The 27,030-nt window shown below is 41.5% G+C and overlaps 1 protein-coding gene across 4 annotated transcripts in view; it reads left to right on the forward strand.

Moving 5' to 3' along the window:
* Positions 1-27,030, forward strand: part of LOC101392552 (dystrophin) — a 760,070-nt gene that overhangs the window by 211,485 nt on the left and 521,555 nt on the right. For all 4 annotated transcript variants that reach the window (XM_004435057.3, XM_087426760.1, XM_087426761.1 and 1 more), the window contains exon 8: positions 1,605-1,816. In XM_004435057.3, the coding sequence (XP_004435114.2) occupies positions 1,605-1,816 (212 nt within the window). The remainder of the gene's footprint in view (positions 1-1,604; positions 1,817-27,030) is intronic.

Here is a 27,030-nt window from a genome sequence, read left to right on the forward strand (position 1 = left end):
TGTGTCTCTTGACAAAATGTTACTGCTCTTCTCAAGGTGGTTTCTCTTCATGATTCTCGGCTTCTGGCCATTTACTCCTTCCCCTGATTTCTTGGGCCTCAATATAGTAACTGCTCCATTGCTACAAGGCCTAGTTTCTTGTATTATCTTTGGTGATTTTCCTACACTCTGATTATGTTGTAATTTGTTCCTTTGTAAATAAACCTCTCTGATTGTTCAGGCCAGATCACAAAGGAACATGTATATCAAGCTAAGATAGTCCAGAGGACAGTGGGAAGACATTGAAAGGTTTAAATGAGGGAATGGGGTGATCTGATTTATATTAGTTATTACTCTATCTACAGTGTGGAAGTTACATTGGCTGGGAGACTATATAGAGTCTATTGCAGTCATATAGGTAAAAAATGATAGAGCTCTACAGTGGCAATATGTGGAAAGGGGGAAGGAGTTCTATATGAGAGAAATTAGTAACCAATTATGTACGGTGTTTGCTGAGGCTTAAGGAAAAAATCTAGAATGCCAGGTTTCTCGCTTAAGGGATAAAGTAGATGGTGGTTTTATTACTTGTTTTCTATGACATTATTTCCCTTTTATGAAACCAGCTTAAAGAAAAGATAATGTGGTCCTTAAAGAAAAGAGAAAATAATGTGGTCATGTTTAAGATTCTAAAATAAAGTATTTCAGACCAGAATCTATAGGGCGTCTCCATCTTTGACTCACAATGACACCAAAAAATAGCCTTACAATAAGCCTGTCTTACTTATAGAATATAACCAGCATGAACTCCTAGATATTGTTACAAGAAGTTTCCAGTATGCCTAGCTGCTCTAAGATGCCCCAGGAGAAGATCCTAAGTAGAGGTTCTAAGAGCTACTGGTTTATTGGAGAGTTGAGGGAAATATCCATAGGGGAGTGAGGAAGTGAGTCAGGTAAGGCAAAGCAGCCAATAAAAGATGGTGCATTATCAAGCAGGTTACCATTATGAGCCACTGGACCTTTATCCCACTGAGAAAACTGTGGAACTCTTGTAAAACACATGCCTCACAGTTATTTCTCCTAGCATCAAGAGGGCTAGAATATTCATACCCCAATGTCTACCATCAGTCATTGATTACAGACTGCTCCTGGGAGGTGGGCAGAGGGGAAGCATCAATTCCCTGGTGTATCTAGCCTGCCACTTAGATGGCAAAGCAAACTTTTTGTGGCAATACAAAGTCTTCAAGGAATGAAGTGCCAGTGATGGTAGTGGAAGTCAAGCTGTTGGGCACTGAAACAGTAAGGGCAAAGGGATTTTGGCATTCTGCCATAGTACCTTTCTAAAAGATTATTCATATTTGGCTCTAAGGATTGAGAATAGACGGAGTTCAATTTTTACCTATAGTACTGATGTTCTAGGTCACCTTCAGGAAGATAGTTTAACAGAAGCTCATATTTGCCATTGACAAAAGTAAGGAATTCCATTGTCCATCATCCTAGCTGTAACACAATGAACTTTTTTTTTTTAATGAGTAATATAAACTGAGATAATATTTGGATGTTAAATTTCAAATGTCTTCTCCAGACTAGCATTTACTCCTATATATTCATTTTTCCTTTTATTCCAGTTGAAAGAATTCAGAGTCAGTGGGATGAAGTACAGGAACATCTTCAGAACCGGAGGCAACAGTTAAATGAAATGTTAAAGGATTCAACACAATGGCTTGAAGCTAAGGAAGAAGCTGAGCAGGTCTTGGGGCAGGCCAGAGCCAAGCTTGAGTCATGGAAGGAGGGTCCCTACACAATGGATGCAATCCAAAAGAAAATCACAGAAACCAAGGTTAGTATCAAAGATATGTTCTTCAAATAAAATACTGGTTACACTGGATAAAATTATACCATGGATTAAAATTTGATGATGTTTAGTAGAAAATTACATTTAAGCTGAAACGAACAGTAGACTTTTCAGTCAAAGTAGAGATTAGAGGAAAATTGATGGTTAATATCAATCAAAATTAATTTTGTTTAGTAATCTGGATATAATGGGCTAGTTTTCACATTGTACCATCCTTTAAGATCACTTCAAAGTTGATGTACATACTTATGTAGTAGCATGAAGTCAATTAGTTGGGCTTAATTCCTGTCTAAAAAAAGTAACATGTCTACTCCCTTCTACATTATTGAATGGAGAAGGGAGGGGTGAGTGTAAGGATAAGGCAGGGATAAGGTGTAGTCTCACTTTCTCCTCCCATTCTCTGACCTCCAGCCCAACTTCTTCTCTACTTTTTCTCTTCCTTCTCTTCCTCCTCCTCTTTCCCCCCAAAACTCCATCGTATATCTGTCCACTTAAGAGCCTAGAACTCTTCTGGATAAAAGAAGGAGAAAGGGAAAAGAAATAAAATTTGTTTAATGACTATGTTTTATCAAGCACCATGCATGGTGCTTTACATGCATTGAATCCTTTCAAACCTCATATTTAGTTTGGAAAGACTAAATATGGGCCAGTTTGGAAAGACCTTAAGTGCTAAACAGTGGGTAGCCTTTAGGAAATTATAAGCAGAGAAGTAATATGGTGGGAACTTGATTAGACTGAGTATTTGATCAAAACCCTCAATAGCTACTTTTTTTCTGCTGGAAAAAGGCCTTCTGCTAAACAAGTATCTGAAACCCAAATTAGCTATGTCATCTGAGAAAGAGTCTTACAGTTTTCTTGAATGAAGTGGCTTCCATTTCTAAATTAGTCAGTGTTTAGACTATGCTAAGCTACATAGCATATGTATTTATGCTAGGTTTATTTGAACAATAAACCCTGAAATCTCAATAGCTTAATATAATAAAGGTTAAGTCCTTGGTTGTTTCATAGTCCAATGGACGTTGAAGGGCCCTTCTTGGGAGCTCTCTCCCAAATGGTGACTTGGGGAATCCAGGCTTTTCCAATTTTGTGAAACTGTCATTTTAAACTCATGGCTGCCCAAGGTTATTGCAGGAGAGTAAGAGACAATGTGGTCAGTCTGTCCATGGGGTTTTATGGGCAGGCCTGGAGATTATGTATATCACTTCCACCCGTATACCATTGACCAGAACTTGTTCCCAATTTAATCTGAGGAAGAGTAAATGGGAATAATGAACTAGTGAGCTTTTAGTCAGTCTCTGCCATGGCTTCTTTTCCAAAGGACTTGAGCTGCTATGAGGACAAGATTTTTACGTGACAAGAATGTTAGAAAGTCAGATAGGAGCTTACAGACTTATCATTACCTCTATTGGAAGCAACATCTAAATGAATAAAAATTCTTTCTTTCACGAGATACTTGTTACCACTAAGATTCTCTCCATTGGATGAACATAGATAAATTAAGAATTTCTAATGATTGTTTTCCCAAGTCCTGGTCTGACTATGGGAAATATAGAATCTATGTGATTGTTGTTGAGGGCTCTGATCTTATCCATAAGGTACTCAGTATGTTATGCTATTTCTTTTTCCTCTGCAAAAGTTTAGGATTTTATGAATCTCGCAGATCATGGAACAAAGTGGTTAACTGATGAGGAGGAATTAACAGGGAAAAAGAGTTTGGACTGGACTCTTGAGTTAGATGAAGGGAAGGAGAGATGAGAGGCATATAGTGATAGATTTGATTAGAGCAAGAAGACTCTGGAAGTTGGCAAATGAAAAATAATCTTAAAACCTATGAGAATCCTAAAGTGATGGCAAGAGTGATTAGGGTTTAATAGCTGTTAGGAGAGCAAAGAGCTTTAAATGAAAGACAAAAAGAATTGCAAAAGAAAGTATGAAAGGAGAAAAAAACAATTTCATCCAAAAAAGTAAGATGTTTTAAACATCTGAAACAAAGACAAGATTGTATTATAATTGTTATCTTTGTCAAACTTTTGAAATAAAAAATTTGCTTTTGAATGGTCAGTTTAAAACTATATTATAAAAACGACTCAGGCATTATCTGTGGAAACAGATGTTTTTGTGTTATGTGTTTAGAAATTTAATGATATATATTGCCACAACTTCAGTGTAAGTTCATTATACAGATAAAGATGACCAAAGCTGTAATTTTCCCATCCGTTTCCTAAATGCCATATGCTAAAACTAAAAGTAATCCTAATGCTAATACTAACATTAAGCAAGTACTTGCTATTTGTCAGAAATTGTGCTAATCACTTTATACATATTGGCTTATTTCGTCCTCTCAAAAAGCTTCCATGAAACGTATTATTATTGTTCCCACTTTACAGATAAGAAAACTGAAGCCTAGAGAAGTTCAGTAACTCCTTTTAAAAGTAACAGAGTTGGGATGTGAATCCATAGCAATTACCCGTGTAGATGATCACACAAATTTTCTCTTCTACCGATTGTCTATGTGGCTAAAACAAATCAAGAAAATACCACGAGGATCAGAAAGGGAGACAACTGTAATTATGAATTGACAAATAAGATTATATTACTGATAAGCCAACAGGTAGAAAATGAAAGCAATGAAGTGGTATACTGGGGAGAAGTTTTCGTATTCTGTTTTAGTATGAAAAACTAAAAGAAAAATCGCAAATTGTATTCCATTTTTAATGAAACTACAATTTTTACTTCTTCTAAAAGTCAGGGAGCATATAAAATGGAAGTCTGGCCTTTATGTCTAATGTGTTATCACTACTGAGTGATATTAGCTGGCTTATCACTTACAGTTTTCTTTTAGTAAGAAAGTGTGAAAAGAGACATAAAGAGACATGGGGTAATTGACCAGGATCTCCTTGCTCCGTGAATTCTTTCTGAGTCTGTGTGCCTAAGATCAGCAAGAAAGCTGGCGAGCCTCGTAAGGCAATTATCAGGCTGTTTCTACCGAGTTGGAGAGCTGTGATTACAACAGCCGGCCTCCCCTGCAGCAGCATCGCTGATGACTACCCTCACTGTTAAAATGAAATGGTTTCAAAGGCAACCACCAGGACTGTTATACTCTTTGAAAATTTAGACCAGTCACCATACCTGAACTAAAATTATCTACAATTCTGATATTTTAATGATTCATAATTGCTAATCTTTGTCTATAATCTCTTTCATTTCTTATCTACATATTTTAACTGTCTTCATTATGTAGACTGTCGGGGGAAGAGGGGGAATCTCCCTCTGCCCTTTTCCTTAAGGTTCTTCTGGCTGGCCAAATAATTAACAAGACAGGTTAGCAGGAGAAAATAATACCAAGTTTAATAACATGTATACATGGGAGAAAGCAGGGACACTGCGTTTCTCAACACAATAGCAGAAATTCTCGTCTTAAATACCATGTTCAACCAAAGACAAGGAGGATGTTGGGGGTGGGGGTGTCAGTTACAGGAGATTATCACTAAAGCACTGTAAACAAGAGTAAGGTTTATTATGCAGTTTTAAGGCCTCATCTTCCACATTGATAAGTTTCTAGAAATGAGGTCATCCCCCCTCTTCCCAATACAGAGAGGGAGATACCTTTACAAATGGAGACTTCCCTTGTAAATGATTGTCTGGCAACTCCTCGCAGGGCCATCCAGAGAATGTGACCAGAGAGACAGAACTTCCGATAAGATGGGCTTGTTGGTGCCTTTTCTATTGTAACCTCTATCCTACATTATCTTTATAGCCGTCATGATAATAACTCCTTCCTGAAACAGATCTTTTGTTTTAAATTCTTTAGGCAGTTTGGGAGGGGAAACTCAAATATTCTTCCTGAGTTCTCTGAGTCCTTATTGTCTTCAGCTCGAAATAATCCGCATACCAGAGTGGTGCCTCCTGGGGTAGCTTGCCCTGAGCACCATCAAGACAAAATTTTGAATTCTGATTTGAAACTTAGTATCTTTGCATAAATATTTTTATGTGTTGCTACATAACTTTTAATAATTATCATTTTTAATTCTTTATGATATTTCATTAAGTTCCATCTTTAACTATTTCCTTACTGGTTGGACATTTCAACAACCTCCTGCTCTTCGTTAGAAAAAATAATGGAGAAAAAATGAGGACAATAACAACCTCTTCACAGAATAGAAATCAAATCTGAGATGGCGTCTGGGAGAAGTCCATCTTGAAAGCTTAGTGTCAACCTATAACAATCAGAGCCCAGTTCAAGAGGCAAAGCGTTTATTTGGGATCAAAGAATTACAATTCAGGGAGCACAGATTCAAGTAGAAACTCAAATAGTGTCCTGATTGCAGGAGAGGGGCTCAGAGTTTTTATGAGAAAAAGTAGGAAAATGAGGTAAGATGTTTTTAAGAAGAGTTCATTGGTGCTGGCTCTTGGCTATCCATGATTAGTTATTGATTCTGTCTTCAGAAAGTCCACAGTCATCAGTCTTGTGATCAGGATGTCCGTTCCCCTGCTGACTTCTCAAACAACTGCTTGTAAAACAGTTACCGTTTTGGGCCCGTCCAAAGGTTTGGCCCAGTCCAAGTTCCAAGGAGCAAAACAAGCAAGGCAGTTCCTCTGGAATGTCTGCTCCAGCTCTGTTTTAAAATGGCTCCACTTATGTCACTTTTTCACAATGGCCAGGGTAGAAGGAGATAGCAACAGGAGAATCTTGATTTGGCAAAAGAACAGACTATAGATGGTCTATTGTGTCAATAATTAATGAGCAGCTCATTAAGAGATGCCCATAATATATGTATAGTTTCTTTTTTTCCTATATAACCCTTAATTTTTCAGAAACGAAAACATAGCGTAAGTAGTTGATTTTGTTAACCACATGACTTGATTTGATCTTCTCCATGGCCCTGGTAAAACAATGATGTTCTTCTAAGATGGAAAGACAGATGCTAGAGAATATGATACAGGGTTTCCATCCTAATCAAAATCCCTGCCAATAGGCTATGACAGAATCCTATGAGAAATGATGCCATTTAATTTTCATAGGAGGTAAGATGGTATGCCATTGGAACCTAAAACCGCCAGCAATGATCATCATGGGATTCATTTCATTTGGCAGAATCTTGGTTGATTGGTTCACAACCTGTTCCCCAGGCTATTAAGATTGGTCCAAACTTGGCAATGGATTCTTTGGAAAAATTGTTTCTTGGTGATTTTAAACTTTCTTTTCCAATGTCAGGAAAGATTTACCCAGGCTCAGAGTTGTCATTTATTTTTTCCCCTTTCAGCTTTTGAAAGACAAATTCCTTTTTTGTCTGCTTTGTGATTGCTTTTGTGTCAAATTCAGCATAAAAGCTTTTCAAACGTGATGGCATTAGCTGTTTTGTGCTTGGCTGAGCTAAGAGTACACGAATTCAATAGAGAAGTGAAATCTTGTTTGAGCCTAGCTGATCTGGCTATATAATACTTAAAATTATCTGAGACAAGAATCGAATAATTTATCAAATTATTAACTAAACATTTTCAAGGCTGCAAAATATCTGTGTTTTGAAGACATTCTTTAGGGAACTTGAAACATAGATATACTGTAATCATGTAATTAATTTAAAAGTTGAACTTGTTATATATAATAAATATAGTAGCTATTTGAGGATTTCAAATTGTACGAGAAAAAAAACTAATCAGGGATAACTTCTTTTTCAAATATGAAAGTAGAACCTTATACTTTTAATTATTTAGGGGTAAGGGTGGTGTTAGATAATATCCTTATCTGCCTTAAGGATATGTACAGTAATGGAAGCTGAATTCTTTCACAGTTTTTTTTTTACTTTTTAGACTTGCACAAAATTAATCCAGCAAATTAACCTGTACTGGTAGTTTTGTAGGATTCCAAAAAGGAAATCCAACTCCAGTCTCGGGAAGGCGCGGACCCACAGACACAGGAGACCGAGCTTGATGCAAATGCACGAGGTTTTAATTAAGCGGAGCTCCGGGTCGACACGTATCTCTCGCAGGAGACAGAGGGGTCGACCCCGAACCTTAAGGGGCAAGCTCTTTTATAGGATTCGGAAGCATAAAGCGGGAAAAGGTTGGCGCGGTCTTACATGATTGGCTAATTTAAAACATTTAAACAGTTACATTTTATGGCGCGAATTGCTATGGCGTGAAGCAATTATCAGGTTACACACACGCGTCCCCATCTGGCCCCCCTCCACCCCGACCCTCCCAAACTTATCCCTCTGGAGCACTCTCTTGTTCTCAATTTTCCCCGAACAGTTTAGGGCGAGTCTTCTATGAATAGAGTCAGTCAGGATCGATAAACGTTCCCCCTTATACCAGGAATCCTTAGGGTGTGGAGGTGCCTGTCTCTAAGGTATTAACTTTTAAATTTTTAATATAATTTACTTCCTTCATTCCCCACTTCTTCTTTTGTCCCTAGTTCTAATCTTAGAACTTAGTTTTCCGTGTCTACTATCAGTGGCTCATTGTGTGGGAGAGCTTGGTAATGGCGTTGGAGCATCATAGCATGCACTGCATTGACTCTTTTTCTTATGAAAGCAGTAATTCTATTGAAAACACACGGTCCGAAGACCAAAAGTAGACAAAGAATCAGCAAGGGTCCTGCTAGGGAGGATAGTAAGGTCGTCATCCAGGGGGACTTAGTGAACCAGGATTCAAACCAGCTCTGTTGCGCCTCCCTGCTTTGCTGCCTCATGTCTAATCTTTTCTTTAATCTTTGCATTGAATCTCGGACTACCCCTGTGTGATCTGCATAGAAACAGCAGTCTTCTTTAAGGGCCGCACAAAGTCCTCCCTCTCTTAAAAACAGCAGATCTAATCCTCTTCTATTCTGGAGCACTACTTCAGACAGGGAAGTGAGGGACTCTTCTAATTTAGAGATGGAGTGTTCTAAAGTCCTGAGGTCTTCATCTATAGCATTGTTCAAGGCAGTTAATCCCCTTTCTCGTGTGACTAAGGCCGTAGTGCCAGTCCCTCACGCCAGCGGCAACTCCCAGTCCCAGGAGTACAGCCAGGGTGAGGGATACTGGTTCTCTTTTCCATAATCTGGATCTCTGGTCAAATTCATCCTCGAAAATATTGGCAGTATGATAATAAATTCTAGGCACCAACTGCACAAGCACGCAAAAATCTTGTGACGAATTGAATACGCTAGTTGAGATGCAGGGGGTTAGGCCCGTGGTGCAGGCCCACCACCTATTGGGTCCTGGTACCAAAAAATGACCAGGAGTAGTCGGAAGGCTGACTTCAATCTTATTACATAGAGCTTGGTAGCCTGGGGGAATTTTTCCTAAGCATAGTCCTGAACCGGTCCCCGACACATCCGTTAGGGTTAGCCGCCCTTCTTTGCCCCAAAGACAAGTCGTGTGGTCTGGGGTGTTATTATAGACCCCATGGTGGCAATTCCTTCATAATAAGGGGGGCTGACCGCTAGGCATAGCCAGCATGATTCAGTCATTTCAGGGTTGGAATCATTCAAGGCGTAGTAAGCTCCCCATACTAAGTTAAACAGTCTGTGCCATCTTTGCTCAGTAGGTACTGCGGGAGGTGGCGTAGATGGTGGTCGCAGAGCAGATCTGGTGACCATATCTACGGCCCCATTTAGGGTTATGGGGTGTACCTGGGGGTTTGGGGCTATTTAACCCTATCGGTCTGCTGGCGGGGATTTTTGGGACAGAGGGGGCCTCTGATCGGCTAGGATCCCGTTTGGCCCTATTGGTCTGCTGGCGGGGGGTTCTATTTTTAATCTAATAGAGAAGGTCAGGCCATCATCGTACCGTTCTTTGTACAATCTTATTCCCCATGAATGACCATTCCCGATCCAGGTTTTAATTGTTTTTCCCTTCCCTGTGAACTGAATGGTTAAGGGGTGGCACCAGGTATTGCATTCTGAGCTCCGACTCATCTGGTGGCTATAATTTGCTCTAACCCTGATTAAATCCCAAGAAGAGGAGGGTTCCCAATAAGTAGTCCCACTGGTTTCACATCCCCAGTTTTTACAGTAGAAGTCTTCTTTGCCCCCGCACCAGGAGTCAATTGAACGAGGTCTGTGGTGACCGGGCACACGTAAAAGGGGTATGCCTTTAGTTTACCCTTGCGATGGGGAGTGGCATCCTCCGGCTTGTTTTGCCCCCTTCGTCGACCCATGAAATCCCAGTCGGGGTTCCTATAGCCAGTTTACAAAGGTCAGGGTGTAAGTCTGGCCACCATGTCCAAGGGGAAGCAGTTTTTGGATTGACCAGGTTATATCTCCTACCTGGGAGACGATTTGCCACGTGAGCAGTTGAGGAGCGTGGGGATTAGGATTGACGACTTGCTCGCCGTTCCCATGACGCAAACGCAGCTTAAGAGGGTTATCAGTCTTTTCCACCTTCCAGAGATCTGCTGCATTCTGGGGTGCCTTCTTTACGTGTGTGGCGTGAACCCAAGAGGTTATACCGTCCACCTTGACTGCTGGGGGCGGAGTGAGGAGCACCACGTAGGGCCCCTTCCAACGTGGCTCTAGTGACCCCGCCCCATGTCGTCTCTCAAGGACAGAGGCCCCAACCTGGAATTGGTGCGGGATGAGCAGATCACCAGGCTGGTAGGCCTCCTTTAGCTGGTTCCAGATGTCGCGCCTGACGGCCTCGAGTGCTTTCAAGCGGGCTGACAAAGGTATAGAAGGTATAATGTCAGGGTCATGTATCCCTATTTGTGCCAAAGGGGGAGGGGTTCCATAGAGGATTTCAAAGGGTGTAAGTTTTAAGGGTCCCTGTGGGGTGTTCCGGGCGCGGAACAGGGCAAAGGGCAGGAGGGCTGTCCAGTCACTATCGCCGGTCTCTATGGACAATTTAGTTAGGGTCTCTTTAATTGTTCTATTCATCCTTTCTACCTGGCCTGAGCTCTGGGGTCTATAAGCACAATGTAATTTCCAATTGATCCCCAGTTGACTGGCCAGTCCCTGACTTACCTGGGCAACGAATGCAGGACCGTTGTCAGATCCAATTACCTTTGGGATCCCGAATCTCGGGAGGATTTCTTCCAATATCTTCTTGGCTACTACAGAGGCAGTCTCTTTTCGGGTGGGGAAAGCCTCTACCCATCCCGAGAAGGTATCTACAAATACTAGAAGATATTTATTCCCATACCGGGCCGGTTTGATTTCAGTAAAGTCTATCTCCCAAAAGGTTCCGGGCCTGTCTCCCCGGAGTCTATGTCCAGTGCGGTATTTGGTAACTGCAGCATTTGTGAGAGCGCAAGCTCTACAATCCTTATAAATTTCCTCAGCCGCCTTTCTCAAATCTGGTACCTGGTACGGGGAGGCCTCAATAATTTTAATTAGTTTCTGAGGGCTCAAGTGGGTTAGCCGGTGTAGATGTGATAGATATTCTCGCCCTTCTGCAACGGAAAGGACTTTCTCTTCTTTAGTTAGTTCCCCACCGGAGACAGTTTTGTTGACCTTAGCTCCCTGGAGAGTCAGGACCATAGGTCCTAGTGCCGCCCGCTTGGCTTCCAAATCTGCTAAGCGGTTCCCTTGAGCTATGGGGTCGGTGCCTTTCTGATGACCTGGGCAATGGATGATTGCCACCTTTTTAGGCAAATGTATAGCCTCTAGGAGGCCCAGAATCTCTTTTATTTTTGATATCTTTTCCGGCCGAGGTAAGCAGCCCTCTTTGTTTATAAATAGCCCCATGAACATGGGCAGTAGCAAAGGCATACCTGCTGTCCGTGTATATATTCACAGTCTTATTTTCAGCTAACCTTAACGCCTGTGTCAGGGCGATAAGCTCAGCCTTTTGTGCAGAAGTCCCTTCCGGCAAGCTGCTTGCCCACAGAGTCTTTTTCCCGTCTACCACAGCAGCCCCAGCCATCCTCTTACCTTCTGCCATAAAGCTGCTGCCGTCGGTGTACCAATTAGGGGCCCCAGCCCATGGCTCATCCGGCAGATCGGGTCGGGTCCCCGTTTCTGATGCCAAGATGTCGCCGCATTGGTGAACAGGTATTTCATCATCTGCTTCGGGCAGTAGTGTGGCCGGGTTTAAGATGGCCGGTGGGGCGAAGGTAATTCTCTCAGTTAGGAGCAGACTTTGGTAGTGAGTCATCTGGGCGTTAGTCATCCATCGATCTGGAGGCTGTCTGATAATGCTTTCTAAGGCATGGGGGGCTACTACGGTTATCTGTTGGCCCAGAGTTAACTTATCTGCATCTTTTACCAGCTGGGCAGTGGCGGCGATTGCCCTTAAGCAGGAGGGCCATCCACTGGCTACCGGATCCAGTTTTTTTGATAGATATGCGACTGGGCGCTTCCAGGGCCCAAGGGCTTGAGTTAGGACTCCCCGGGCGATTCCCTTTCTTTCATCTACATACGAGGTGAAGGGCTTGGTCAAATCTGGTAGGGCCAACGCGGGTGCCTCTAATAATGCCCGTTTTAGAGTCTCAAAAGCCTTCTGGTGCTCTAGAGTCCAGACAAAGTTCCCACTTTCCTTAGTCAATGGGTACAGTGGAGCAGCCAGGGTAGCAAACCCAGGGATCCACAATCGGCAGAAGCCGGCTGTCCCCAGGAATTCCCTTAACTGGCGAGCGGAGGTTGGGGCCGGAATCTGGGTCACAGTCTTTTTCCGTGCGTCGGTTAACCACCTTTGGCCGTCCTTTAGTGTGTAGCCTAAGTAGACTACTTTTTCCTGGCACAACTGTGCCTTTTTTCCCGACGCCCGGTACCCCAACTCACCCAACTCGGCCAGGAGGCGCTTGGTCCCTTCTTCACAGTCTCCCGGGTTTCCGCCGCCAACAGTAGATCATCTACATACTGTAAAAGAGTCACTTGAGGGTTTTTAACCCTATAATCAGTCAAGTCCCTGTGGAGGGCTTCATCAAACAGGGTAGGGGAGTTTTTAAAACCTTGAGGTAGTCTCGTCCAAGTCAGTTGTCCAACGATCCCCATATCAGGGTCGCGCCACTCGAAAGCAAAAAGTAATTGGCTTTTTGGGTGAAGCCGTAGACAGAAGAATGCATCTTTCAGGTCCAAGACAGTGTACCATTTTCGTGATGGGGGGAGGGAGCTGAGTAGGTTATATGGGTTTGGCACGGTAGGGTGTAAATCCTGCACTCTCTTATTTACTTCTCTCAAATCCTGGACCGGCCTATAATCATTAGTTCCAGGCTTTTTTACAGGCAGGAGGGGGGTGTACAAGGAGACTGGCAAGGAACCAGGATTCCTTGTTGGAGCAGCCTCTGGATATGGGGGCGGATTCCTTCTCTGGCCTCTTTGCTTATTGGGTATTGACGCACCCTTATCGGGAGGGCTCCGGCCTTAAGATCTATCACGACTGGGGGAATTCTCGTGAGTCAGCCCCTAGTCCCCCGGTTTCAGCCCATGCCGTTGGAAATTCGATCAGCCACTTATCGGTATTGAGCCGAGCTCTAGGCTTAGGCTGCTGATGGAGCCGATATTCTTCCTCTAGCTCCAGGGCCAATATCATGGTGGTAGGTGCGGACCAGGATACTGTAGGCCGAGGTTGAGCAAAATCTATTTGAGCTTTCAGTTTGGTTAAAAGGTCTCGACCTAGCAACGGGTCGGGCATTCAGGAATCACTAGGAAGGAATGGGACACCCTTCCTTTCCCCAAGTCCACTGTCCGGGAAGTAGTCCATGAGTATTGTTTCTGCCCAGTGGCTCCAACAACCAGAGTCTTTTTAGTTTTTAATTTCCCCAAAGGTTGCTTCAGTACTGAATATTCAGCCCCAGTATCAATCAGAAAACTCATAGGGGTCCCCTCAACAGTTAGGGTTACCCTAGGCTCGGGAGGGGCCCGAGCCCCGCCCCCGCTTATTCTTCGCCCTCTCCTAAAGACAACACCTTGGGTGTGGCCCTTTTCTTGGGGCATTCCCTTGCCCAGTGTCCTCTCTCCTTACAATAGGCACATTGGTCCTTGTCCAAGGGTTGCCGTCTGCGTGAGCCTGGTCGTGGGGCGTTGCCCAGGTTCCCTGACTGTCTGTGATCTGGCCCTGTCGCTTTTATCACTGCGGCCAGTATTTTAGTTAGTTTTTTTTCTCGTCTCCTGTCTCTCCTGTCTTCCCTCTCCTCAGCCTCCCTTCTCTCTCTCTCGCGCTTTTCCTCTTCACTCTCCCTTTTATGATACACCTTTTCAGCCTCCTTTATTACGTCCCGCAGGTCGTAGTCTTGCAGCCCCTCTAGCCTTTGTAATCTCCTCTTTATATCTGGGGCTGACTGTCCAATAAAGGCCATAATGACAGAGGCCTTCTGCCCTTCCGAGGACGGATCAAAGGGCGTGTACCTATGTAAGCCTCCATCAATCGTTCTAGAACAACGGAGGGCGGTCCAGTGGGTCCTTCCTGAACCTCTCTTCCCTTAGCCAAATTGGTGGGCCGCCTTGCGGCTCCCCGGAGACCCGCCACTAGAGCCCGGCGGTAAGCGGACAGCGACCCCCTACCTTCAGCCGTGTTATAGTCCCAGTTGGGTCGGTTGTGCGGAAACCCTTCTTCCGCCTCAGCTATCGCTGCCGGCTGCCCGTTGGTGCCTCGGCTATTCTTTCTTGCTTCCTGTGTGATTCTTTCTCTCTCCTCCGTGGTGAAGAGTGCCTGTAAGAGCTGTTGACAGTCATCCCAAGTGGGCTGATGGGAAAGCATTAGGAGCTCGATCAGGGCGGTTAATCCGGCGGGGTTTTCTGAAAAGGGGGGATGGTTATTTTTCCAGTTATACAGGTCTGAGGAAGAGAAAGGCCAGTACTGGAGGGGTGACAGCTGGTTGGGCCCCGCAGGAGCTCCATACTCTCTTAGCGGGAGCGCCACCGTGGTATCAGGCCCGTCCGGAGTGGCTCCGCGGCGGCTTCGGGTTCCAGCGGAGGGACCCGAGCCAGTCGCCTCCGCCCTGATTGCGATCCTGGAGGGGGGGAGGGGAAAGGGGGAGGCGAGAAAGGGGGCCATTCGGGAGGAGGCTCAATCTCAGGGTAGACCCCGGGGGGGGCCGAAGGGGTCTCCGACTCCGCTGTTCGAGTTGATTTCGATTTTTGCCGTGTCTCCGCATCCTGCAGCGCCAGGACTCGGGGGCTTAGTTTTTCTGCTTTTACCCATGGCTTAACCCACGGGAGTGGGTTCTGCACCAGATCCTGCCACACTGTAATATATGGTCGTTGGTCAGGATGGGACCCCGGTTTCTCCTGGAAAACAATAGCCCTCACCGCGAGGATAACAGTTAGATTAAACGCCCTCAGGGGGCCAACCCACATTGAGGGAGGGCCACTCAGAGGCGCAAAAGTCTGCCAACGCCCTTTTTTATTTCTACCGACAAATCAGGCGCTCGCTCTCACTTCAGTCCAGTGGTCTAAGGTCAAAGAGAGGGGGGTCGTCATAGTCTGTCCCATCCCGTCAAATGAGGTCCACGTAACGAACAAAAACAGAACAATGAACATCAAAAACACAGCAAGACAAAAACAACTTTGCCCGGGTGGTGTCTGTACAAGGCAACCCAAGGCGGTTTCAGACGGGAGGGGTTTTCGTGTCCTCCTGGGAAAAAGAGTGCCGCTTTTTCTACCTGAAAGGGGGTAGTCAGGCTTTCCTGACTCCCCTTGTCCCTTGGGGCGTCCCCCAGGGTTGCAGCCTGCAGTTCCCAGCACGTCTGCCACTGCAGCCGCTGGGCCCTCTCGGCCCGAAGCGGCGGCTGCCCAGATACCGAGACCAAAGCAATGCTTCGCGGCGCCGCACACACTCGCACACCCAGTCACTCAGGCTTACCTCCAAGGGGTCTTCGGAGTCTGGGGTGACCGCGCAGATCCCGGACGAGCCCCCAAATGTAGGATTCCAAAAAGGAAATCCAACTCCAGTCTCGGGAAGGCGCGGACCCACAGACACAGGAGACCGAGCTTGATGCAAATGCACGAGGTTTTAATTAAGCGGAGCTCCGGGTCGACACGTATCTCTCGCAGGAGACAGAGGGGTCACCCCCCAGCCTTAAGGGACAAGCTCTTTTATAGGATTCGGAAGCATAAAGCGGGAAAAGGTTGGCGCGGTCTTACATGATAGGCTAATTTAAAACATTTAAACAGTTACATTTTATGGCGAATTGCTATGGCGCAAAGCAATTATCAGGTTACACACACGCGTCCCCATCTGGACCCCCTCCACCCCGACCCTCCCAAACTTATCCCTCTGGAGCACTCTCTTGTTCTCAATTTTCCCCGAACAGTTTAGGGCGAGTCTTCTATGAATAGAGTCAGTCAGGATCGATAAACGTTCCCCCTTATACCAGGAATCCTTAGGGTGTGGAGGTGCCTGTCTCTAAGGTATTAACTTTTAAATTTTTAATATAATTTACTTCCTTCAGTTTGAGGTTCGGATTTCTGATACAACAATATAAAACAGTATCAGAAATCTTCTTGCCAGGGTCTGCTGTTTCTTCATGCACTTTTTTAATTCTCTTTTGTTCTCCCCTAAAGCTTCCACGTGATTAAGGAGAAAGAATCAATAACCAATAGTACTTTTCCTCCCAAAGTATGTATGAAGCTATTAAACTTCTCAAAGCATGAAACAGAGTGCTTCCTACAGCACTGATAGAGCACAGGAAGTAGTGGACCAGTTTCCTCAGGTTCTGCTATACAATATAAATATTTAACACAGAGTCACCAAGACTTGAATAGCATTGTGCTGTGATTGCATCATTTTGCTTTGTTTCCTTTTCACAGTTTAAGTTATACCATGCTTGAAAATATAATATGGCAACTCTATATATCCACTCCTCCATAAAAGCAACAAAATTGCCAAATTATCAAAATTGCCTTTTCTGAACTCGAAATTAACTGAAGGTTGGCAGCAATATGTAAACTGCTGAACTTCAGTAAGAACAGCAGGGTTTGACACTTTTTAACTTGGCCTATTCCCATCACTTTCTCCCAGCACTACAGTAGCCTAGAAAATCAGCAGCCTTACAGCCACCAGAGAGGGAGGACCAGGATAGGAGTTCCTCAAAAAGACTCATTTCATTCCCACAGCATTGTCACCATTTGACCTGTCTTGCAGTTCCCTAAAACAAACCTGTACAGAAGGCCTTGTCATTATTTGACCTCCCTTTGAGCTAACTCCCTAGGAAAAGCCCTATCCCCAGAGTATTTATACAAAACAATCAGCAGTTGTTTAAATAGCAACTGCCTGAGGCTGCGATACCAGTTGAGATAATCACCGGTCTGGAGAAAAAGTTAAAGGGAAGATCTAGGGAATGAGATGTCCTCAGGGGACTTTGAAACACTCTGACATATTCCTGGGGGATCTAGAAGGCTAAGTGCGTGTCTTGCCAAATAGAGAATATCAATAAAGAGATGTAAATTACAAACAGAAACCAAATAGAGATTCTAAAGTTTAAAAGTACAATAACTAAAAGGAAATTTTCACTAGAAGAGCTCAACCTCGGATTTGAGCTGGCAGAAAAATCAGTGAACTTGAAGATAGGTCAATAGGAATAATCCACTCTGAGGAAAAGAAAGAAAAATTAAGAAAAATATGTAAAGCAAAAATTGACAGAATTGAAGGGAGAAATATACAATTCAACAAAAACAGAGACTTCAATACCCCACTTTTAATGATAGAACAACTAAGCAGAAGATCAACAAGGAAATAGAAGACCTGGAAAAACGCTATGAACTAGCAAGACCTAACAGTCATCTATAGAACACTTCACCCAATAATAACAGAATACATATTCTTCTCATTTGCACATGGAATATTCTCCAGGATAGACCATATGCTGGGCCATGAAAGAAGTCTCAATACGTTTAAAAGGATTGAAATCATACAATGTAGATTCTCTGACCATAATTGAATGAAATTAAAAATCAATAACAAAAGTAAATTTGGGAAATTTACAAATATGAGAAAATGATACAACACATTCTTAAATAACCAGTAAGTCAAGGAAGAAATCACAAAGGAAATGCAAAAATACTTTGAGATGAATGGAAATAAAAACACAATGTTCCAAAACTTATGAGATGTAACTTAATGCAGTGCTTAGAGTGAAATTTACAACTGTTAATACCTATGTTAAAAAAGAAGAAAGATCTCAAACTAGTAACTCAACCTTCTAGTTTCAAGAAACTAGAAAAAGAAGAGAAAATTCAATCTAAAGCAAACAGAAGGAAGGAATAATAAAGATTAGAATGAAATCAATGAAATAGAGAAGAGAAAATCAACAAAACCAAAAGTTGGTTGTTTGAAAAGATCAACAATATTAACAACCCTTTAGCTAGTCTGACTAAGGTAAAAAATAGAGAGAAGGCACAAATTACTAATTTTAGAAATGAAAGAGGATACAGTGCTACTAACTTTATAGAAATAAAAAGGGGATTATAAGAGGATATAAGGAATGAAAGAAATAGGAAATCTGAATAGACCTATAACAAGTAAAGAAATTGGATCAGTAATTTAAAAACTTCTCCCAAGAAAAGACTCAGGCCCAGATAGCTTCACTGGTAAATTCTACAAAACATTTAAGGAAGAATTAATACCAGTCTTTCACAAATTCTTCCAAAAAAATAGAAGAGGAATATTTCACAACCAAAAATATCACAGGGAAACAAAAAAAACCTACAGACCAATATGCCTTATGAATATAGACTTGAACAGCCTCAGGAAAATACTATCGAACCTAATACAGCAACATATTAAAGGGATTGTATACCATAACCAAGTGAGATTTATTTCAGGAATACAAGGTTAGTTTAACATACAGAATTTAATCAATGTAATTTACTGTATCAGTAGAATAAAGAGCAAAAACTACATGATCATCTCAATAGTTACAGAAAAAACATTTGACAAATTCCAAAACCCTTCCATGATAAAAATACTTAACAAATTAGAAGATATTGTAGGTTGAATAGTGTTTCCTTAAAAGATATGTTAAAGGCCTAACCATTGATACCTGTGAATGTGTCCTTATTTGAAAGTAGGGTCTTTGCAGATGTAATCAAGTTAAGATGAGGTCATACTGGAGTAGGGTGGGCCCTTAATCCAATATGACTGGTATCCTTACAAGAGGAGGACAAGACACATACACAGAGAGAAGAATGCCATGTTAAACACACTGACCACAAGGAAAACACCATGTGACAATAGAGGCAGAGATTAAAGTGATGCATCTGCAAGTCAAGTAACACCAAGGATTGACAGCCACCTGCAGAAGCTAGGAAGAGGCAAGGAAGGATTCTCCCCTATGGGTTTCAGATGGAGCATGGCCTGCTGACACCTTAATTTTGGATCTAACCTCCAGAACCGTGAGACAATAAATTTGATTGTTTTAAGCTGCCCAGTTTGTGGTACTTTGTCATGGCAGTCCTAGGAAAATAATACAGAAGGAAACTTCCTCAATCTGATAAAGGACATCTAAGAAAAACCCACAACTAACATCGTAGTGAAGGACTGAATGCTTTCCCTTAAGATCAGGAGCAAGATAAGGATGTCTGCTCTCACCACTTCTATTTACCAATATACTAGAAGTGTAGGCTAGGGCAATTAGGCAAGAAAAATAGCTAAAAGGCATCCAGGTTGGAAAGGAAAAAGTAAAATTATATCTATTTGCAGATGACATGATCTTGTATACAGAAAATTCTAAGGAGGGCCGGCCCCGTGGCTTAGTGGTTAAGTGCGCACGCTCTGCTGCTGGCGGCCCGGGTTCGGATCCCGGGTGCGCACCGACGTGCTGCTTCTCCGGCCATGCTGAGGCCACGTCCCACATACAGCAACTAGAAGGATGTGCAGCTATGACATGCAACTATCTACTGGGGCTTTGGGGGGAAAATAAATAAGTAAATAAAAATTATTAAAAAAAAAAAAAAGAAAATTCTAAGGAATACACTAAAAATATTAGAATTAATAACTTCAGCAAATTTGCAGGATACAAGATCAAAATACAAAAATCAATTGTTTTGCTATATACTAGCAATGAATAATCTGAAAAATGAAATTCAGAAAACTTCCATTTATAATAGCATCAAAAAATAAAATACTAATAAAAGAAATGTAAGACTTACACACTGACAACTACAAAGCACTATGGAATGAAATTAAAGAAGATCTAAATAAACGGAAAAATATCCCATATTCCCAGCTTAAAAGACTTAATATTGTTAAGATAGCAATATCCCCAAACTAATCTCCAGACTCTATGCAATCCTTATCAAAATCCTAGCTGGATTTTCTGCAGAAATAGACAAGTGGATCCTAAAATTCATACTGAAATACAAGGGACAAAGAATAGCAAAAACAACCTTGAAAAAAGAATAAAGTTGGAAGACTCACAATTCCTAATTTCAAAGCTTACTACAAAGCTACAGTCATCAAGACAGTGTGGTACTGACATGAAGAGAGACATACAGATCAATGAAATAAAATTAAAAGTCCAAAACTAAACACGTGCATTTATGGTCAATTGATTTTTGACAAGGGTGCCAAGACAATTCAATGGGAAAAGATTAGTCTTTTCAAAACCTCGTGCTTGGATAATTAATATCCACATACAAAATAGTGAAGGTTGACCCCACCATACACAAAAATTAACTCAAAAATAGATCATAGAGCTAAATATAAGAACTAAAATTTAAAACTCTTACAGGACAACATAGGAGTACAATGAGTCATGCAATGTTTTCTTAGATATGACCTCAAAAGCAAAAGTGACAAAAGAAAAAATATGTAAATTGAACTTCATCAAAATAAAAACTGTTGTGCTGCAAGAAATATCCTAAATAAAGTGAAGTGGGAGAAAGAGTGGGAGAAAATATTTGCAAATCATATATCTGATAAGGGACTTATATCCAGAATATATAAAGAACTCTTACAATTCAACAATAACAAAAAAGATAAATGACCCAATTACAAATCAACAAAGGATTTTATTAGACATTTCTTCAAAAAAGATGTACAAATGGCCAATAAGCACATGAAAAGATGATCAACATCATTAGTCATTGGAAAATACAAATTAAAACCACAATGAGATACCACTTGATACTCACTAGGATAGTTAAATAAAAAAAGACAGACAATAACAGGTGTTAATAAGGATGTGAAATAATTGGAACCCTTATACATTGCTGGTGAGAATGTAAAATGGTGCAACCACTTTGGAAAAAAGTTTCGAAGTTTCTGGAGATATTAAACATGGAATTACTATATGACATAACAGTGCCATACTGAGGTATATACCCAAGAGAAATGAAAACATATGGCCACACAAAACCTTTAAACATTTGTTTGTAGCAGCATTATTTATAATAGCCAAATAGTGAAAACAACCCAAATGTGGTGTATCCAGCAATGGAATATTTTGGGGCAATGAAAATGAATAAAGTATTGGTACCTGCTATAACATGGATGAACCTCAAAAACATTATGTTAGGAGAGAGAAGCCAGTCACAAAAGACCACATATTGTGAGTCCATTTATGTGAAATATCCAGTGAAGGCTGGGGCAGGGAGAGAACGGACAGTGGAAACTGACTGTTAACGGGTATGGGGTTTCTCTTGGGGCTAAAGAAAATGTTCCAAGATTAGATTGTGGTGATAGCTTCACAACCTTGTGAATATACTAAAAACCACTGAATTACACACTTTAAATGGGTGAATTTTATGGTATGTAAATTATATCTCAAAAAAGTTGCTTTCAAAAGGCATACCTGCCCATCGTTAAGACTACAGATCTTTCCTTGTTTCTTCAAGTTTATAAACTGCTTTAGAAACATAGTTTCTAAACATTTATTAGCAACAGAACCTATTCTTTATGTGTCATTATACTAGCTTATTCTATTCCTGGCCCCAGACTATCTGGAGATAGTAGAATTGCCCTACTCTGAGTCAGGGTTGTACCTGAATTGGTATGTCAGGATAGGCTAAGTTATGCCATAGTAACAAACAATCCCCAAATCTAGAGGCTTAACACCAAGTTTATATTTTGTTCATGTTACATATCCATTGTAGATTCACAAGGAGGTTCTACTTAATTTAGTCACTCAGAGACCATGGCTGATGACAGTTGCATCTTGATGCATACTCCCATGATCAAAGAGGCAGGGAACATAGTGAATAATGCCATTAGCTCTTAAACCTTCTGCCTACAAGTGACAAGTAGCCAAAATCAGTTACGTTGCCATCTCTGATTCAGTGGGGTGCAGCTAGATAATCCTCTGGCAAGAAGAGGCACTGAGTATTTGTGAAGAATCATGCAGTCTACCACAGTAGGCTCATGGGATTTGAAAAATAGCCAAGAAAATACCACTTTCTGGGGATCTGTCCTCTGGCATCCTCTCTGGAGTCATTGCTACCCAACCATTTCCACACTCACTCAACCAGACTTCTTAGATGCCTGGGGTAGCTGGATGATTTGTTAATTACAACACTGCTTAAGCCTTTTAATAAAGTCAGCAAATTAAAGAGAGAGCCCAGATAAAGAGAATGCTTTCCAAAATGTCATAATGAAATTAAGGTAATGAAGCACTTGGAGGGCTCTCCTCCCTTCTTTTTGTATAAAACTTATTCCAAAGAAGCTGGAAGAGAAATGGGGCCTGAAAGTAAAGAGGGGGAAAAATAAATTGCATGCCATTAGTTTAATTATAAAAATTCATTACATGAAGCCATGTAAGACAGAAAATAATGGAAGTCTAATGGGTTGGCCGATAACACATTTACTAGCCTGCTCTCAGCTTGTAGTCATTGTTGAGAGGACAAAAAAGTAACAGCTTTGGTACGTAGTCCTCAAAGCTATTGAAAAGATTAATCATTTCCAGTAAGCTGGAAAATGAGGGCCGTTTTCTTAAATAGTGTCCCTGTATAGAGTGTTACCTTGTGAAACAGAGTTGTTTGGTAATGTCAGAGGTTTAATAGATGAGTCTTGAAGTTAATAGTGAGAGGCTTTACTTTTGAAATAGCTTCCTTATAGATATTTTAACATTTCTATTATAAATCCATAAAGAGGTTTTATAGGTCATTTTAATTCACACAAACAAGAAAGAAATTGTTTCTTTTTCCCAATAAAGATTTATAGAACATTAATTCATACTTAGGAGTAAATTGTTCAGTGATTTTTTTTTAATAAACCAAACGTATTTTTTTCTCTTATCTTTGTTTGGCAATGTCTTGCTTTATTATACGCAATAATTTTCCAATCATGCTATAATCATCAAGGAGATTATTTTATGTTCTTCAAAGTGCAATTATAATAAACCTAATCATTTTCCTTAAATTTCTGTATATGGAAACATATCTTCTTTAACTCTATTGAACCCTGAATATTGGAGTCAAGAAACCTGCATTTTTGTGATGCCTCTTTCACTGACTAGCTATGTCACCTTCAACAAGTCACTTAACCTTTCAGAGTTTTTGTATTCTCATATGGGCAATTATGGGATTGGATAAAAGGAAAGGAGAGAGAGGAAAGGTGATAACAAGAGATAAAAGTGGATATGTAGGTAAGGGTCATTTGTTTGAGGGTTTTGTAATCCCAGGAGACAAGTTTGACCTTTGTCTTGTAGGTGATAGGGAGCCATTGAAAGGTTTTACAGAGGAGTAATGTGGTTCTATTTGCATTTCAAAAAGATCACTTGAGCAGCTGTAGGTGGATGGAAGGGCTGGTTTGAGAATGGAGGGAGGGAACCAATAAAAAGATTATTGCACTGTCCAAGCAAGAGATAATAAGGGCTTAAATTAATGCAGTAGCAATAGACGTAGAGGATTTGCATATAAGAGAAAATTATGCTACAGTCTCTCTGTTGGTCTGGTCCCTGCCTCCTCCTCCAGTTAAGGATCAATTTACACCGCAGAGGGAGAAGACTGGCCTGGGGACAGAACCTTGGGGAACACCAACATTTAAGGGACAGACAGAAAAAGAAAAACTTGAACCACAAGAGAGTATAAAAGAGAGGGGGCCAAGATGATAGAGCCTCAAGAAGAACAGAGTAGTCAGTAGCACCAGTTGGCGCAAATAAATCAAGTAAATGAAAACCTAACACTTTCCAGATATTGGCTGTTGGTGACTGAATCAGTTAACTATTTTCACAAAAATGATGCATAACAAACAACTTCAAAATGTCAGTGGCACACAACGATAAGCATTTTTTTTTCATGAGTTTGCAGCTTGGCTAGGGTGGCACTGCTTCCTGCTGCAGGTTGATTGGGGTGGCTCTCTTCCACATGTCACTCATCCTTCTCCAGGGATGAGCAAGCTAGCTCAGGGTGTGTTTGTCTCATGGTGATGGCAGAAGTGCAAAAGGCTAGCCCCCTGCAGGAGCACATTTCAAGCCTCTGCTTGTGTCACTTCTATTAACATCCCACTAGGATTAGGCAAAGCCAGTCATATGGCCAAGCTCATTGTCAAGGGCAGGGAAGTAAACTCTACCTTTTGTAGCAGGAAATTCAAAGTTACGCAGCAAAGGGCATGGATACAGGGTGGGATAAAGAATTGAGGCCAATAATCCAATTTGCCACGGTGACTTCTGTCAGAATAGTTTTAGTGCGGTGGTGAGGGCAGAAGCCTGATTTTGATGAATTATAGAATGGCAGGAATATAATCAAGTTGAGGCAATGAGTGAATATTTGCCTTGTAAGGAGCTTAACTGTGAAGGAAAGGAAATGATAGCAGATTTTGTTGTTGTTTAAAGATGGGGGAGAGACTCATGTTTGAAGGCTGTGGAGAAAGACCCTGTAGAGAGGCAAGAGGTTGAAAAGACACAGAGAGGGAGTACATGGAAGAGGATCCTATAATAGATCAGTGTCCAGACAGAGGACTCAACATCCCATAGCGCAAGAGTCATCTCTTGTTCTGAGACTTGAGAGAAGGGTGTAAGATGTAAAGTCTGATGTTTCCTGAAATCTATGCTTGATATGTTAAATTTCCTCTGCATAGTTGTAGGTAGAGTCATTTGCTGGGAGATTTCTTCTAGTTTGTATCATCAGGTTCAGCCTGGAAACCAGCCTAGATATTTCAGAGGGAATTTAATACAGAGGACTGGTTCCATGTTACTGGAGGAGCTGAGAAGCCTGATAGGAGACAGTGAAGCAACCTGGAGTTAAGCAACATCAGGTAGATATTACCACCTCAAGAGCTGGAGGGCCAACAAGTGTAACCAGAGCCATCTGGGGCTAACTTGACCACTATGGAGGCTGCACAGCAGGTACTGAAACTATAGAGGGAGGGCCTGTCCTGTGGAAAATGGAGACACAAAGAAGTCGCTGCCCACATAGAGAGGTGGGAGATATACTTCAGGTTCGCCCTTCCTCCTGCTCTGTCTCCCACCAGGGCCTCTCACTGGCCTAACCCAGCTAGAAGCCAGCTAGCAAGAAATCCCAGGAAATTCGGATCCCCTAAAGTGGTCCATCTGTAATACTGAGTAGAGTAGGAGATGGGCAGAGAATGGATCTAAGAGCTAATAAGCTCTTAGCTGTTAGCTCACAGAGCTAAATTTTTTTTAATGAATTTCTTAGTTTATGTATGCAAACACAGTATCCTAGGCAAAATGAGAGAAACCCAATATGTAGAACTTTTTGTCCGTAAATATATTAGGATCCTATCTTATAATTTTCCAGGCAATTTAATTTTGATTTGACCTCACGACAAACCTAAGGCATAAGCAGAATAAGTAGCCCCATCCTATTTTACAGACAACAAAACTGAACCTCAAAAGGTTAATGGCTGTCTTAAGAGCAAACTGCGCTGCAATGACCAAGCAAGACTTTCTGGGAAGATGCCTTTTCATTACTCTGCATTGCCTTTCATAAACCTCCTGTCAGTCGCAGTCATTAAAAAAATCGAAACATCTAGTTTACCTGGAACAAACGTTAATTTCACTTGTAGGTGAATATCCCAAAACACATTTTATAAGAAAACTTAAAAAATACTCAACCTTAAAACTTTAATTATGGGTCTATGTACTCACATTTATCTTCTAAATTGAAGGGAGGCTTTTAGAGCTGCAGCATTACAGACAATGTCTATAAAACAGTGAGTCCCTTGCTTTGCATTCAGTAGAGGTTCACCATGTGGTGAATATGGTGCAGTTGATTAAAAATAGTAGTAGTAGTAGTAGTAATAGTAGTGATGATGATGATGATTATAGCTAATGTTTGTTTAATGCTTTGAATATGCCAGGCACCATTCTAAGTGTTTTCCCTGGATTTTCTAAATTAATCCTCATGATAATCTTTCAAGGTAAATACTATTAATACACCCATTTAATGAAGGAGGAAACCGAGGCACAGAGAGGATAATTAACTTGCTCATTTATCACATAACTGGTAAGTGATCAAGCCAGGATTCAAACCTAGCAGGCTTATTCTGTTGCCCAGACTTTAAACTATACTTTCTCTTCCTTCCTTGTTATCTTCCATGTAAATATCCCTGAAAAGAGTTGTTAGAAATAAAAACATGAGAAGACAAACATTAAAATTGATAAATTTTAATACTCAAAATTCTTGAAATTAATTCAGGTTGTCCCATAGTCCACAATCATTTTTCTGCCTAAAATACTGTGAATAAATACTAAGCAGAGATTGCAGCAGCATCATATTCGGTTTGAATATGAAATATTTCTTTCCTGGTTGGGGACACAAGCTTTTGGGGATTTAGCATTTTGTATTCCTCATAGAAAACACACACACACACACACACACACACACACACACATACACACATATGCCCACAAAATCATCTTTTTGTTATAGGCTAGTGCTCACAGTATTTTAAATTTCTTCACACACTGTGATCGCCGCACAAGCTATTCCCTGTAGTGTATACCATTGTAAATGGAATTCAGAAATAAAAAAAGAGTGTGTGTGAATTCTGTTGTCTTTTTGAATTTACGCTGGTTCTGTGGCCTGGAGTTATCCCAGTAGTAAATTTCACAGTAGTAGGCAAAGCTGGTCACGGTCCTTGTTCCTGGTGAGAATGACACTTGCTTAAAGCCCAAGGTGGTCAACACATTACCTTAGTTGGAAGGGAAACCAGTCTGTTCTGGTGAATGTATTTAAGAAGAGAGAAAAGAAGGCTGCGGTTGAGAACCTGTGAGTTTCGATAAGGGCCTTAGCCCTGTCAATGTTAGTCAAGGTCAGTGGGATTTTTTCTTTTTAATCCTATATCCTTGCAAAACCTGGGCAGTATTCAGTGAGGGTTAGCGCTCAGTCAAGATTTCCTTGGTATAAAAATATAAATTTCAGTGTGAACGCAAATTTGAAG

Source organism: Ceratotherium simum, chromosome X (assembly GCF_057802395.1).
Source record: "Ceratotherium simum simum isolate JZ-2026a chromosome X, ASM5780239v1, whole genome shotgun sequence".
Classification (NCBI taxonomy): Eukaryota; Metazoa; Chordata; class Mammalia; order Perissodactyla; family Rhinocerotidae; genus Ceratotherium; species Ceratotherium simum.